The 13,811-nt window shown below is 51.9% G+C and overlaps 1 protein-coding gene across 5 annotated transcripts in view; it reads right to left on the bottom strand.

The window, feature by feature from the left end:
• Nucleotides 1-872: 872 nt before the first annotated feature.
• The window catches only part of KLHDC3 (kelch domain containing 3), a 43,583-nt gene continuing 30,644 nt past the window's right edge, over nt 873-13,811 (bottom strand). For 4 of the 5 annotated variants that reach the window (XM_074989246.1, XM_074989244.1, XM_074989245.1 and 1 more), the window contains 5 exons: nt 12,231-12,339; nt 7,902-8,036; nt 2,984-3,057; nt 2,409-2,487; nt 873-1,803 (listed from right to left, as the gene is read on the bottom strand). In XM_074989246.1, the coding sequence (XP_074845347.1) occupies nt 1,737-1,803; nt 2,409-2,487; nt 2,984-3,057; nt 7,902-8,036; nt 12,231-12,339 (464 nt within the window). In that variant the 3' untranslated portion in view covers nt 873-1,736. The remainder of the gene's footprint in view (nt 1,804-2,408; nt 2,488-2,983; nt 3,058-7,901; nt 8,037-12,230; nt 12,340-13,811) is intronic. The other variant, XM_074989248.1, reaches the window with a different exon arrangement.

The following is a 13,811-nucleotide window of genomic DNA, read 5'->3' as shown; positions in this document are numbered from 1 at the left end:
TGTCTTTTGGATACAGCTGCTTCCTCAAGAGACTGGCTGACCTCAACATGCTGACAGGAAGTGGAAAGGAAAGAGCAGCTTCTATTCCCCTGTAATGTTCACCCCACTTCACACACATGCTCAGCAGTACTGCAGGGCTCCTCTCTGATCCCCACCACCTGTGGGGACCATGTCAGCTTGTGACTTCAGGCAGAGCCCCTCATTTGTATCTTCACACCCTGCACTGTCTGACTCCTTTCTGCTTGCCTTTGCCAACCCCAGCTCTTGGGCCCGTCTCCATCCTGAACTCTTTCTTCATTATTCTGGGTCTGCAGACTTCTCATCTCTAACGCAACCCCCATGAGCCATGGCCTCAACCTCATGTCTGCTGCTACCCTCCTGCCTTCACTGTGACAACTCCCTTTTTAATGAAACCTAAGGCCCTAGGATGCTACTGCTGATATGTCCACCTCATGTCCATGTGGAAGCAGCCCTCTGCCATCAAAGTGTCTCCCCCGCAACTCCTCTTCATACCAGATAACAGCACAAAGTCACTTTAAAGCCCTCCTCTCCTTTCCCAACTACCACAGACCTCTTCTCTGCTCCTCCTTTTGTCACTGCTACTGGGATAGCTTTCTTCCCAGCTTCTTTGACTCCCCCCCACCCCACCACCTGAAAACCTTAATCTCTTCACTGATCATCAGCCTCATTAAGGTAGAGTATTTAATTGCTTCAGAGGCCTTTATACCAAGAATTTCTGGTGTACAGTGTGCTACGTACCATGCTGGCTAAGGAGTTACTCCCCACCCCCACCCAAGGAACAGCAAGGGGCGCAGCTGTCCCCTCCCCAAGGGGTGGTTCTGCCCAGACATACCAGACAACGTGGAGTTGGGCTTGTTTAAATATTTATAGAAATCAAAGCTGCTGTTTTACACCTCCAGGTGGGTAGCGGCACTGCAGCCCCTGGGGCAGTCCCTCTCCCAGCAGGCACAGATCAGTGTGTTCCATGCAGTCTTTTATGCAAATGTGAAAAGCAGAGAAGCCCCTCTTTGTCCTCCCAGATGGGCTGGGATCTGCATCCTCAGCATCAGTCTTCCAGCTCAGACTGTGGCATCAGCAGGATTCCCTGCCACCGTAAGATACTGCTGAACAATCAGATGTAAGTCCCAGATGTGTCCCTGAACATCCCCAGTGAAGGGTGAACCCTGCTAAGTTCTGGAGTGGGCAGGACCAGGCCCACCACACCAGCAGGGGCTGGAGAGCACTATGCAAGAGAAGGTGTCCTACCAACAGTTCAGCCACTGGGGTTGATAAGGGCTCTATGAGTGGCTGGGCAGGGAGGAGAGTAGAGCCATGCAGAGTCTATTCTGTCCAGCTAGTAATCCTGGGGAGGCAAAGCACCTGCTGCTCCTGCAGCAGCTAGTACTGAGCATTGTCAGTCTGGTAGGGCTGCACAGGGAGGTGAACCAGAGACACCACCAGGCTGCTGTTGCCAGCCATGGAGAGTAGACACAATTGGCTTCTTCCTTCTTGGAGCCTGGCACAGTGCTCCTCCCAGGGACACAGTAAGAATATTACGATGAGGGCACAAGGAGGCAGGTGCAAAGAGGAACAACAGATCCTTTGGGGAAGAACTTGGAGCACACAACCCTTCCCTGAAGGGGCTAAAAATCCATGCACAGACATCCAGGTGGCAGCTCAGTCTGCAAGACAGGGCAGAGGACAAGGCCAGGCAAAGAGGGGATTGGGCAACAGGATTATCCATGGGAGGAAAGGATTGGACGGCTGATGTTGCTGTTTGTCGTCATGGCCGTAAGCTCCCATCTGCAAAACACAACAGAGGCCTTAGAAAGAGACAGAGGTTTCCAGCCTCCCCAGCAGGTGCCAGCCCCCTAGGCCTCTGCCCTGGGCATTGCCTGCCCCCGGTGGAACAGCAAAATATGCATACAGTAGCCAGATTCACAAGTCAGCTTCACTGCTGGCTTGCAGGAGATCAAAGCAGTTTCCCTCCACCACAGCTAAGAGGCCTCCAAGCCCCATTCTACCTGTATGGGGTTGGAGGGGACACAGATGTGAGCAGCTTGGGGATTACTTCTTCGCGTGCTAGAGTTGTTCACAGGTTTGTATGCAAACTACGGGATGCGGGGGTGGAACTGGAGGGCTCCAAAGAACCCCCAGCAGGCATGTGTTTGGCAAGGCAAGGGGCGGGAATGTGGCCCCAGGGTCTGAGGACAGTGCTTAGCTCCCATCAGTATGGCGCACACCTTGCCAGAGCCCTTCCAACAGTGCTACTGCTGAGCTTGCAGACCCCCTGCTCCCAGGGTGGGGCAGGGCAAGGGGCTCCCTGACCAGCTTCCACTGATGGCTGGCCTGGGGCTAGGAGACTGGGGAAGGAATGCTGAGACGGGCTGTTGGGGCAGCATCCCTACCTGATGTCATGTGGGAGGCAGGACTGGTCCAGGCTGTGCTGAATCACTGCCAGTTTACACAGTGTCTTCAAACTAGGGCCTATGGAGACAGGGCACACGAGGCATTAATGCTGCCAACATCCCGCGGAGATGAAATTGCTCTTGCCTGAGTGAAGAGGGGCAATGACAGGCAACAGCTCAGGGACCTGAGGAGCTAGCATGGGCAGTCACACAGGAAGGAAGGCAAGGACCTCAGACTACTCATGCAGCCTGAGGGGGCAAACCAGACATTGCAGCCATGCGGAGAAGGGCCTGCTTGGTTTGGTCCAGTGTTGCTCAAGACACAGCAGCTGCAGCCCTGCTCCAGGGCCTAGACACCTGCAGGTCAGCTCTTACATCTGTATTTAGGTTTCAGGAGTGCTGAGGTCCCAGTGGGAGCTGCCAGAGCATGGTGCTTTTGAAGTCAGGCCACTTAAGAGCCTCTATCTGGCCACAGATGCTGGCCTTCGGGGCCCAGGGTTGAGTTATTTGGCCAGAAGACAGTCTGGGGGCAGCCTAGGGCAGGATGCAACCACAGTGAGGAGATGCTCACGTACTGAAGTCAAGGATGTAGAGGTCCGAGTGATCCATCAGGTCAAATTCATCCCCCATTCCCTCCTCTGGAGATGGGCTGTGGGAGCCAATCAGAATGGTCAGTCACTGCAGTAGTGCCACTCAAGTGGGCTTCATGTTGCTCGGATTCTAGGGGATTGGGCAACCCTGGGTCCTATCAAGATAGGAGGGACTGAACAGCAGAACTTGGCTACCAGGGATCAGGGTCAACTCCTACAGACCTCCCCAAAGATCCTTTGCATTTAGCTTCCATCCCTGACACTTTACTGAGGGGAGCCATATCTTAGCACCAAACTGTCCTCAGCCCCCTGGACTGCCTCCACAGCCTTCAACAGTCATTCCTTCCTTCAGCTGCTGACTAGGGCTCACCTGGCTCCCATCCCACTACTATCTCAGAGGTTCCCCTAAAACAGCTTTGCTTCCTTTGCTCATATGAAGAGCCCAGAAAGTCTCATCCATACCCCTCTCCTCCCCACACCTTCCTTGTATGGCCACCTGGATCCTGTCTCCTCTATGCCATGGACACCTGCGCGTCTCGTGCTCCCTTCAGTCCTGTATCTGCAATGGTCTACTGGCTGCCTGCCAATATAATCAGTCCAACAAGAATGCACAACCTCCTTCCTAGGAGACCTGTCTTTGCCCTGCCCATCAAAGCCAAAACCACCACTTATCCCAGCTAGCATTAGTCATCCAACTCTGCTCCAACTGCTCAGTCATTCAGGCTGACTGCCAAAGCCAGCTGGTTCTTCCTTTGCTTCATCTTGGAAATCTGGCCCACTTCCCTCTTGCCCAGCTGCAGTCCTCTGGCCTCCCAAGCCCCACACTATTTCAAACTTATCACCCTCCCAGGCCAGCACTGGCCTCCAGCTTGCACAGGTCACACTCCTCATTTCCTGCCCGCAGCTCCCCCACTAATATACTTCTACACCATTGCGGGGACCTCCCCTCCTCTTTGTACCTGACTCCTGATGAAACACTTAAGATGCATGAGGAACATGCCTGTAACAAGGTCACTCTTGCTCCACTCCACACATCCAGATCAGAGGACCCCGCCTTGGGACAGCCACATGCAGAGCATCAGGAGCCTGTTCTTACACAGTGCTGCATGTGGCTGGCTCACCACAGACTGGTAATTGCCATACTCTAGAGCTCAGAGCACACACACAAGCCTGTGCCCCATAAGTCGCTCTCCCTTAAGAGAAGAGAATCCCAAGCATGCTGGGAAGGGGACAATTGGCTGTGTTTGCACAAGCATCTGTCCAGCCCTCTCCAGCTTCGACCCTTCCCTAACAAACCAGGCTCCTTGTGCTTCCCCCACAGCAGGGCAGGGCAGACATTCCAGCACCAGCTGGAGGACTCATTACCATGGGAGGCCAGCCCCGCACAGCTGGCAGACAGCTGAATCAGGAGCAAGGGCTCAAGGGAAGTCACTCAAAAGCAGCAGCATTTCTGGGGCCTTCTCTGCAGCCAGCAGGACCCTCTGTGCTAGGAGCCTTGGACAGTGGTAGCTTTAAGGAGCTCTTGCTGCTGTAGGAGGCAAGCCTTTAATGTAACAGTTCTTCCAGAGAAACCAAAGCAGCCAGGCATTTAAAAAGGTCACAGTGAAAGCAACCAGCCTCTGCTTAACCCCAGAGCAGAACACCAGTGGGAGTAGTTGGTGCTGCATAGGCCATCCTTTCACAGAACCTGGGCCTGCTCCCTCCCAGGGAAGCGAGTGGATGTAGAATGAAGGGGCAGGGTGGGTATTGAAATGGAATGTGGGGAGAAGCAACGAGAAAGTGCTGGGCACACTGGCTCTAGAATGGGATTTCTACTACCCTCCATGAGGCACAGCACGTTTCGAGGCAGTCCAGGTACACCAGTCATTAGAACACTTAGAACGGTGGTCCTTTAACAGACCCAAATCAACTGTAGCTGAGCAGCAGCTGTGGTAAAACAGTGAGGGAATGGGCAAGGAGTGGCAGGAGAGAAAAAAAGGCCATAGCAATAAAGTAGAGGCCAAGGCACAAACTAACCTAGACTAGGAAAAAATTAACACAGGCTGATCAGCCAGGGCTGGAAAACACCAGGGCAGCCTTCTATCAGCCCCACATACGTACAAGGGCAAGTGTCCAACCCTTACATGCTCTTCAGGGAGGGCCTGCCACATTTAAGGGCCATGTGTGACCAGGTGGAGAACTAGAAGCCCAGAATGTAAGCTTGCTGCTTGTGTGCAGTAAGCAGCCAAGTCACCAGGGTCTGTTTCCATTCCTGGGGCTGCAGAGACTTTGTGGGTAACAAGACAGACAACATTTTCAACAACTTAAGGAAATCATCTGCAAACACCTGGAAGGTTGTAAGCTGATTGAAAATCCATGCTGGCTGTTCCCTAAGAACAAATCCTGTCAAACCAATCTGATAGCTTTCTTTGATAGGATAACAAGCCTTGTGGATAAGGGAGAAGCGGTAGATGTGATATACCTAGACTTCAGTAAGGCATTTGATACGGTCTTGCATGATATTCTTATCAATAAACTAGGCAAATACAACTTAGATGGGGCTACTATAAGGTGGGTGCAAAACTGGCTGGATAACCGTACTCAGCGTAGTTATTAATGGTTCTCAATCCTGCTGGAAAAGTATAAGAAGTGGGGTTCTGCAGGCATCTGTTTTGGGATCGGTTCTGTTCAATATCTTCAACAATTTAGATATTGGCATAGAAAGTATGCTTGTCAAGTTTGCAGGTGATACCAAGCTGGGAGGGCTTGCAACTGCTTTGGAGGATAGGGTCAAAATTCAAAGTGATCTGCACAAATTGGAGAAATGGTCTGAAATAAACAGGATGAAGTTTAATAAAGACAAATGCAAAGTGCTCCACTTAGGAAAGAACAAATCAGTTTCACACATACAGAATGGGAAGTGACTATGGAGGAAGGAGTATGGCAGAAAAAGATCTAGGGATTATAGAGGACCACAAGTTAAATGAGTCAACAGTGTGATGCTGTTGCAGAAAAACCAAACATGATTCTGGGATGCATTAACAGGTGTGTTGTGAACCAGATATGAGAAGTCATTTTTCTGCTCTACTCAGGCCTCAGTTGGAGTATTGTGTCCAGTTCTGGGCACCACAGTTCAAGAAAGATGTGGAGAAATTGGAAAGGGTCCAGAAAAGAGCAACAAGAATGATCAAAGGTCTAGAGAACATGACCTATGAAGAAGGCTGAAAGAATTGGGCTTGTTTAGTTGGAAAAAAAGATGATTGAGGGGGGACATGATAGCGGTTTTCAGGTATCTAAAAGGGTGTCATAAGGAGGAGGGAGAAAACTTGTTCTTCTTGGCCTCTGAGGACAAAAGCAGCAGCAAAGGGTTTAAACTGCAGCAAGGGAGGTTTAGGTTGGACATTAGGAAAATGTTCCTAACAGGGTGCTCAAACAGTGGAATAAATTGCCTAGGGAGGTTGTGGAAATCTCCATCTCTGGAGGTATTTAAGAACAGGTTAGATAAGTGTCTATCAGGGATGGTCTAGACAGTACTTGGTCCTGCCATTAGGGCAGGGGGCTGGACTCGATGTCCTCTCGAGGTCCCTTCCAGTCCTAGCATTGTATGATTCTTTTCCTGCAGGTCACAGGGTATAGAATACTGACCCTCCTGGGGATGAAAGCAGCACAGAGAGGGCCAGGGAATTTCAGAGGTAGAAGTGCTCCTCCTGTTGCATTCCCAGAACACAGTTCCTTAACATTCTCCCCAAAGAAAGGTGCCTCCGGTGCGAGACAGAGGGTCTGGATTACTATCGGCAGGTGAGGTGAGCAGCCGCTGAGCTAGTCACTATCAGGATTATCCTAGAGGCCAGAAGGCGGCTGCCCCTCCCACTGCAATTCTCTAGCTACCAATTGGTAGTGCCCATCATTTCATGGTGAATGCTTAGAAGTGAGAAGTTAAGTTTTGCAGACACCAGTGAAACGCGGCCAAGTGAGACATCCCTGCTCACGTAGCTAGGTGTCAATGCGCTTCCTGCAGAGATCAGCCCTGGGCCTGGCCCCGTCCTCCCTGGCAACAGCACCACTCATGGAGGTTCTCAGCTGGAGCCAAGCTCTTCAGCAGTAAACACGAAGGGTTGCAACATACTGAACTGTGCATAAGCAGGGTCCTGCGGCTCACACTGCCCTGCCCAAGATTCCCTGGCTGCTCTGAGCCAGTCTCTCTCTATAGGGCCTTTATCACTGCCTGGGTCTCAAAACAGAACTCCTCTGAAGACAGTCCCAGTCACTTGGAACCTGGAGCTGATGGCTGTTTTGTGACCTGTGAAAGGAGTTCTAACTTCGGGCCTGCACCTCGTGGACTGAGACCCTCTGGCTTTTGCAACAGATAAGAAAGACCTACACGAGCCAGAGAGACTTGAATCCCTTCTCCCCACCAGCAAGAGGTGCACTAATGAAGGACACGATGTCCCTGCCATCTGTCCTCTGACTAAATAAAACCAACCTCCACGGTGGAAAGCCATTACCGTATGTTAAAAGTGGTACATAAAAGTCAGAGCTCACAAGTTCCACTCTAGTATGGGATGGGGCAGGTTGAAGTGACTCTCACACACCCCCAGCCTATGCCTGAGGGAGACGGGCACTTTCAGATGGCAGACAAGCATCGGTGGCAATGTCTGCCAGTCTCAGGACTTTGTGCATGAGAATCAGAGGACTGGTCAAGGCTCCAAGGCAGAGGGGATACAGAACATGGGACTTCCCCAGTCCTCTGGGCACACTGAGCATAGGGGCAGCTTTACCACCCTGCCACTAAGAGCAACCAATGCAGAGGTCACCTTGGTAGAGACAACACCTGTTGTGATGGGTCCCAGTTGTCTGAGCTTAGGAAAGCCCTTTAATTCCACCATGGTATAGGGGTTTCATTGCCAGGATAACCTAATCTTACCTCACATCCATGTCACAGGAAACTGTAATGCAGCCGTTCTCTTTCAGAGGGACAGGTAGAAAGCCCCAGGTCTGCTGAACAATCACCAAGCACCGAGGGGCTAAGGAAAGCCCGAGTTCAAGGCCATGAGAGCAGCTAAGGGATGAGATGTCAGTGTGAACAGATCCCAGGAAAAGGAGTGGAGGAGGATGTACCTGAGACTATCAGCCAGATGCCTGCAAAGCTTCCTGATTCGGCCTCATCTCCCCTGGGGCCCGCACTCTGAGTGGCTTCCAACACCCCTGGACAGTTGGGGCAGAGAGCAGCGACCCTGAGGCAATGGCAACTGGTTGAAAGGGGGCTCCTGGACTGACAAGCAAGTCCTGGATCCCCTACCAGATTCCTTTCCAATTTACCCTTTATATTCTATGTGAAAGAGACCTTACTGCTAAACACAGTGTTGGGAAACACAGCCTAAGTATGCTTCCCCTTTGGAGGGCCCAGGAGAGTTTTCCTGCTTCCCCTAGATACATGAGCACTGTATAAAAACCATCCCTCCCACCCATCTCCAAGGTCCTTGGGGTGCTCTAACAGTGCACTGGAGGGCATTTACTCTAGCCATGCTGTAATCCTTGTGACCCAGAGGCAGCACTGGCAGGGAACACATGGCCTGAGCCCTGCACTGTTTATAAGGTAGTCAGAACACTACTCCAAACACTTTTCCTGGGAAGTCCTCAGTTACAAATCTGAGCAGTGTGGCTGCAGGAATGCCAGGGGATTGTGTGGGCAGCCCTGGGTAGATTGAGACAGCCAGTGAACTTCTGCCACTGGCAAAGCGGGCAGATGCAGAGGAGAAACTCAAAGCCTGGTGCACCCTTGCTACGTGGGGGTCCCAGGCCCACAAGCTTTGAGGCAGGCTCAGACTCTGACAGATGCAGCGTGGGAGAGAGTCAGTGTCTGTGGGTGGGACATGGCTGAACTTGGAGTAACCATTGTATTTCCATGTAGTATCTGGAGCAGGCTCAGGAGGACAGGGCACAGATGGCCAGTCTCTGTCTGGAGTGCAGAAGTGCATTTGGACCACATTGCACCAGCTACACAAACTGCCTAGCCAGCTTCTAACCAATAAATAGCTGTCAACAGGCAGACAACAGTCCTTTTGGACGGGACAGGCAGAACAGAGCACAGCTTCACTTTCCCTTCCCCAGGACCCAGCCCCTTCTACAGCAGCTGGCCAGAGGCTGCCTGCTGTTAGTGTTTCACTTTGCCCCTTTAATCTCTTCCTCCGTGCTGACATTTTATCTCTGCCCCTTCTCCCCACTTCCTGGTGACCTGCAGCCTCCAGCAGAAAATGCAGACTCTGTAGGGAGATCTCAGTTTACAAGGACTTCCTGGAAAACTTCTTATCAAGCCAGCCAGGCAGCTCCAGAACACACCTGATAACTGCCTGCAGGAAGTGAACCAGCCCTCAGCAGCTCTGAGACAGAGGCCCAGCAACTCTGAGCTGCCGCAGCTCCCGCTAGCCCCCAAAGTTCAGCCTGAAGAACAACAGTGTCACTTGCATGCTAGTCAGGCCCTTTCAGGAGAATGCGAATGACTGATTGTTAATATCCCTCAAGGCAGCAGCTTCCTATCTGCTCCTCATAAACGGCGACACTGCAGCCAGGACTCCAACGACATATGCTCGGTTAGGCTGGCCCTTCAGAAGCCAAGCAGCTTTCCAAGGAGAGCCTCACTGCCTACAGGAGGCACTAAGCAGATTTTTCTACCCCTACCAGCCTGCTCACTCAGCTCTCAGCAGGACGGGTTGCCAATCCCAGACCGTTCCTTTGAAATGCACCCGGAGCTTCAGTTCCCCACGTGCTAGCTGTGGCAGTTTGGAGCGTTCCACTGAAACCCTTCCAGAACTTTCACCGGAGGCTACGGCAGAAGCGACCCACCCTCTGGCCTCACTCCTATCCCTAGGGTTCCACCAAATGCTGTGCGGATTGACACCAAAATCCTTCCCTGGTCTGTGCCACCTAGCTGCACCCAAGGGTTCTGCATAAGCCACACCAGGGGTCCTGGGAGAGCCTCACCCAGTGATAACAACAAGTCCTGTGGCACCTTATAGACTAACCGATATTTTGGAGCATGAGCTTTTGTGGGCAAAGACCCACTTCACTCATCCATCTGACAAAGTGGGTATTTGCCCACGAAAGCTCATGCTCCAACATATCCGCTAGTCTAAGGTGCCACAGGCCATCTTGTTGTTGTTCTCGAAGATGCACGGCTCCCACTGTGCTACTTGTCACCCAGTGATGTTTATGCACTTCAGGCTGATGAGACCATAAAAGAAATTTCAAGCATTTGAATTAACGTGGTTGACACGGAGCAGATTTGCAAGAGGGCTGCACGGCCACAATCTGTCACTGCCATGAGTTCAGAGAGGAGAGGGTCTGAGGAGGTGTTGGGGCAGTTCCTTGCCTTTAACAGCTGCTAAGTCTCTCCACTATATCCAGCTGCCCTGCATCCTGAGGTGGTCACTGCCAGTGCTTAACAACCGACTCCCTAACTCTAAGCCCCCCTCTCCCCACATTAGCCAGATGCACTTTTGCAAGGGCTGCACAGGAATTGTCACCCAAGATGTGGTTCACTGCCCTGCCATACAGGCATTGTGATCACGTGGAGGGGCTCACAAGCAGCTCTAGTGACCAGGAGTTCTGTATGTCCTATTACGACAGCACAGGCAAGGAGGAGCAGATGGGATGTGCCCAGCAAGGGACAGTTTGGCTTTGGAGGTTTACTACAGATGGACAGACTGGGTCCCAGAGCAACAGTTCCCCACCAGCCATCACCACCTTTCCTTCCAGCAGCGCAGATCTCCAGAGCTCTACAGCTGTGCTGCACCCCACTTCTCTTCCCAGAAGTTTAGTTCATTACTGAAGAAACTGAGGCATGGCAAGGGTAAGAGGGAGTTGGACTCAGAAGCTGTAACTCCCAGTACTCTGCCTGCTCTCGGAGTGCAGTCTCATGGCCAGCAAAGATACAAGTGTGCACTTTTGCTCCTGGGTGAGGTACAGAGATGCTTGAATTCTCTCTTTGGAGATGACCTGCTGGTCCCATCTGGCCCTAAGTCTACCAGAGGCCATAACCACAGAAAGACGGTGATCACAGGGTTCCAAGGTGCCAATGGAGGAAACCCTGTGTGCAGCAGAATGGGAAGGAATCGGCTTTTCTTGGCCCCAAGTGCATGTTGCCAAGGCTAGATGCGGCAGGTCTTCAGTACTTGGATATCATCAGCATTGTGCCAGAGACAGAAAGCTGTGAGCTGCCCCAGTAGACAACAGGAGAAGGCAGGGCTTGGCACATCCCAGTGAAGATTTGGCATCCTCAGCCTGCCATTACAGGCTATGGAATCCCTTGGTGTTTTGGCCAGAAAGGCCTCCCTGGGGGCTCCCAGGTACTGCGGGGAATAGAACAATGAAGGCCTGACTGGCCCTGTAGGGGATGCCACAATGTGGTACCTCAGTAGGACCCGGTATCAGGTGGATCTTGCGTGTTGGCAGATACAAAGAAGCTCCTAGCACAGGTGCTTGGCCACTGGAGGATGAGACACTAGAAAGGAGGTTTGCATAACTGGCCAAGTCCCAGCTTTTAAGGGTTTAAGAGGGCAAGTTGGCACATAAGCAATCAAACTGCTCTACCTGTTTGTTGGTAGAAGAGCCCTTGTTTGTGTCATAGGGCAGTGTAAAATGGGGTGTGACTGTGGAAGAGGGACGAGGGGAGAGACAGGAAGGATTCTAGAGAACAGAGAATCTCTCTATTCTGATAAGCCACCTACAGCTCAGTTCAAACAGAATCGCAGTATGACCACCGAGGGACGTACGTCAGTGCCGAGATCTTCTCTACCTAGGCCCAAACCCCACAGGATGCATATTAGCAGCCCTTGCCTGAGACTGGGGAGCAGTCACAGGCAAGCAAGATGTAGAAATGAAGGAGAGGCTCAGTTGTCCAGGGATACAGGAGAAGACTGGAGGATCACCTATGCCATCCCTATTCCCAGTCTCCTCATCCAGCCTCCTCCCAGACACCACACATGAATCCAGATGCCAGTCTGATGAACTCCCTTCCTCTTGTTTGGCTCCCCAGGGCATCAGACCTTAACACCAGCAGTGACTGGAGACAACCAATCTTTTAGTGCTGTTCAAAAGCCCTAAGTTATCTGGCTGAGGTGCACCATTTCCACGGGGCTAGGAAGAATGATGGCTTCATTTAATCCCTTTATGTGAAGGCAGGGAGACTGTCTGGGAGTGAAAGGAGTCAAGTGAAGCAACTCAAAGCAGGAACTGCCCCCATCCCAGTACTCACCTGGTGCCCCCAAAGAGGATGATCTTGTCTCCCACTCTACAGCAGCACTGCCTGCGGCGAGGGCAGGGCCCTTTCCCCTTGGGGTCAATCTTCTTCCAGGAAAAAGATACTGAGGAGAAACCCACAAGTCTGTCACAGGAACAGGAGACCAGGCCCACGGCTCAACATGGCAACTGAGCAAACCCTCGGTTACAGTCTTTAGACAGGCTATGAAGGGTTAACCAATACAGTACATCATGCTCAGGGACCTGCCAGGCTGGTCCCAGAACTCTACCAGATGAAAAGAGCAGGCTCTCCATCCCTCCTTCCCCTGGTCTGAAGGGTGGAGCATTTTTCTGGGGACACTACTTCCCTAGCCCTTGTTTCCGGGTGCACAGGGAAGGTTCTCACTGAGCTCAAACGCAATCTCAGGGAGTCAGTGCCACTGTTCCCTGTAAGCTGTGTGCTTGCACAGTTGCTCAGGAAAGATACAAATGCTGCCCAGCTGATTAGCAGCGCGTCCACGACTAGGTTGGTTGTTTCTACTGGGGGTGCACATTCATACGTGCGTCAGTGCACCTAAAATTTATTCTGCACGGGGATGGAACAAATCTGCACATGGATGAAAAAGATTAGAGGGAACATTGGTCAATGTAGCATGAGAGGAGCTGTGGAGCCTCTTGAGGATACCCCATCAGGGTCACATACATGGCCTCCACCAGTAACAGACCCAAGGGAGCTCTCAGAGCCCATCCACTCAGCCTGCCAAACGCACCTCTGGTAATTCAGGCAGGAAACAAAATTTCAGTCCCTCCCCTATTCCTGGGGAAGCAGCAGCAGAATGCTTTGTCCATCAGAGACAAAAGCCAGGTTTTCCACACAGTTGTCTGGGTTCAGAACTGCAGAGACAAGCTTGGTTCAGACTTGCCAGAGAACAGACTCTGGCTGCATTTGGGAAGCTGACCATTAGCCAGAGACTGGCTGGGAAGGGATGCGGGTCATTCTCCTGAAAGAACTGTTAGGCCTCTCTGCTCGAAGGGTGCACATGGATGCAGCGCCATCTGCTGACAGCAGCACTAACTGCAGAGCTCACTCCCACAGAGTGGCATGTATATCCATTTGAAGAGAGGACACATGCCCAGGAACAACGAAAGGGAAGGCCGAAAGCTGCAGAGCCCTGATTCAATGGGATAGCAAGGACAAATCTGAACAGAGGTTTTGCTGGGGCTCCTGAAGATGGAAAACCTCTTTACGAAATTGCATCTGTTAACCCCATTCAGCAGGGCATTCAGTACCCACCGCTCTCCCTCTGAGCAAAGCAGACTATGTTGCTACTCCCCAGACAAAAATTTAGCACTTCTCTAGGTCTTCAAGTGCCCCCAGCACTTCGCAAACATGAATCTACCCTCACTACACCCCAGGTGGGAGGATAGCATCACCTTCTAGTACAGATGGGGGCCTGAGGCACAGTGCATGGTCACAGCTGAACTGCACTTCTTGGTACTCAGCTGCATGCTCCGATTACTGTAAGGCTAGGCCTACACTCGCCACAGAAGATCAGCAAACGGTGCGTTCCAGGATCAATGTTGAACCCAGAACTCC

This window comes from Carettochelys insculpta, chromosome 3, assembly GCF_033958435.1.
Source record: "Carettochelys insculpta isolate YL-2023 chromosome 3, ASM3395843v1, whole genome shotgun sequence".
Taxonomy (NCBI): domain Eukaryota; kingdom Metazoa; phylum Chordata; order Testudines; family Carettochelyidae; genus Carettochelys; species Carettochelys insculpta.
The sequence above is the reverse complement of the archived record's forward strand: the minus strand, read 5'-3'. Positions and strand labels throughout refer to the sequence as shown.